Source organism: Myotis brandtii, unplaced genomic scaffold, assembly GCF_000412655.1.
Source record: "Myotis brandtii unplaced genomic scaffold, ASM41265v1 scaffold915, whole genome shotgun sequence".
NCBI classification, from domain to species: domain Eukaryota; kingdom Metazoa; phylum Chordata; class Mammalia; order Chiroptera; family Vespertilionidae; genus Myotis; species Myotis brandtii.
In genome coordinates, this window is record NW_005371769.1 from 1,428,479 (window position 1) to 1,429,443 (window position 965).

Consider the following 965-nt stretch of genomic DNA (forward strand, 5'->3'; position numbering starts at 1 on the left):
GGCTGCGTCACCTGCCAGCCCCGGACCTTTGGCTGCCACCCGCTGGTTGGCTGCGAGGAGTGCAACTGCTCGAGGCCCGGAGTGCAGGAGCTGGCAGACCCCACCTGTGACAAGGACAGCGGCCAGTGCAAGTGAGCCAGCCGGGTGCCCGTCGCCGCCAGGTGGTCCTGGGGCCCAGGGTGGCATTTCTGGTCCAGAGGGTTCTGAGCCCACACGCCCTCCTTGGTCGTAGCGCCCTCTCCTTCAGTTCTGGGGGGCAGGGGACCGCCTGCCTTCTCACTCCGGCGCGAGGGGTCCTGGCAGCGGGGAGGCCCAGTCCGCTTCTGCACCCCTCCGGCAGGTGCAGACCCAATGTGGCCGGGCGCCGCTGCGACACCTGTGCTCCTGGCTTCTACGGCTACCCCAGCTGCCGCCCCTGTGACTGCCACCAGGCCGGCTCTGCGCCAGGCGTGTGTGACCCCCTCACGGGCCAGTGTCACTGCAAGGTGAGGGACAGGAGGCCGGGGGGGCAGGGCGGGCTCCCCAGAAGCTTTTGGGAGAGCGGCCTGTTGGCAAGGGGTTGACAGGGAGCCGAGGCGGTTGAGGGCCAGGACATCGCTGGCCAACTGCCTTGCCCTGGCCTCCTGCCCCAGGAGAACGTTCAGGGCCCCCGATGTGACCAGTGCCGCCTGGGAACCTTCTCTCTGGACGCTGCCAACCCCAAAGGCTGCACCCGCTGCTTCTGCTTCGGTGCCACGGAGCGCTGCGGGAGCTCCGTCCACACCCGCCAGGAGGTGCGTGAGCAGGGCCGCAAGAGGCTCCCCACTTCCGGGAGGGCACACGCTGCCCCCCACCGGCGGGTTTGCAGTGTGGGGTGGGCCCTGTGACATGTGGGGGCTCACGGGGTGCCCCGCCCATGCGCCCACAGTTTGAGGGTTTGCAGTGTGGGGTGGGCCCTGTGACATGTGGGGGCTCACGGGGTGCCC

General features: G+C 69.7%; 1 protein-coding gene across 1 annotated transcript in view; it reads left to right on the forward strand.

The window, feature by feature from the left end:
* The window catches only part of LAMA5 (laminin, alpha 5), a 43,850-nt gene that overhangs the window by 28,341 nt on the left and 14,544 nt on the right, over nt 1-965 (forward strand). The window contains 3 exon segments of the mRNA XM_014532774.1: nt 3-131; nt 341-485; nt 633-838. Coding sequence (XP_014388260.1) covers nt 3-131; nt 341-485; nt 633-838 — 480 coding nt within the window.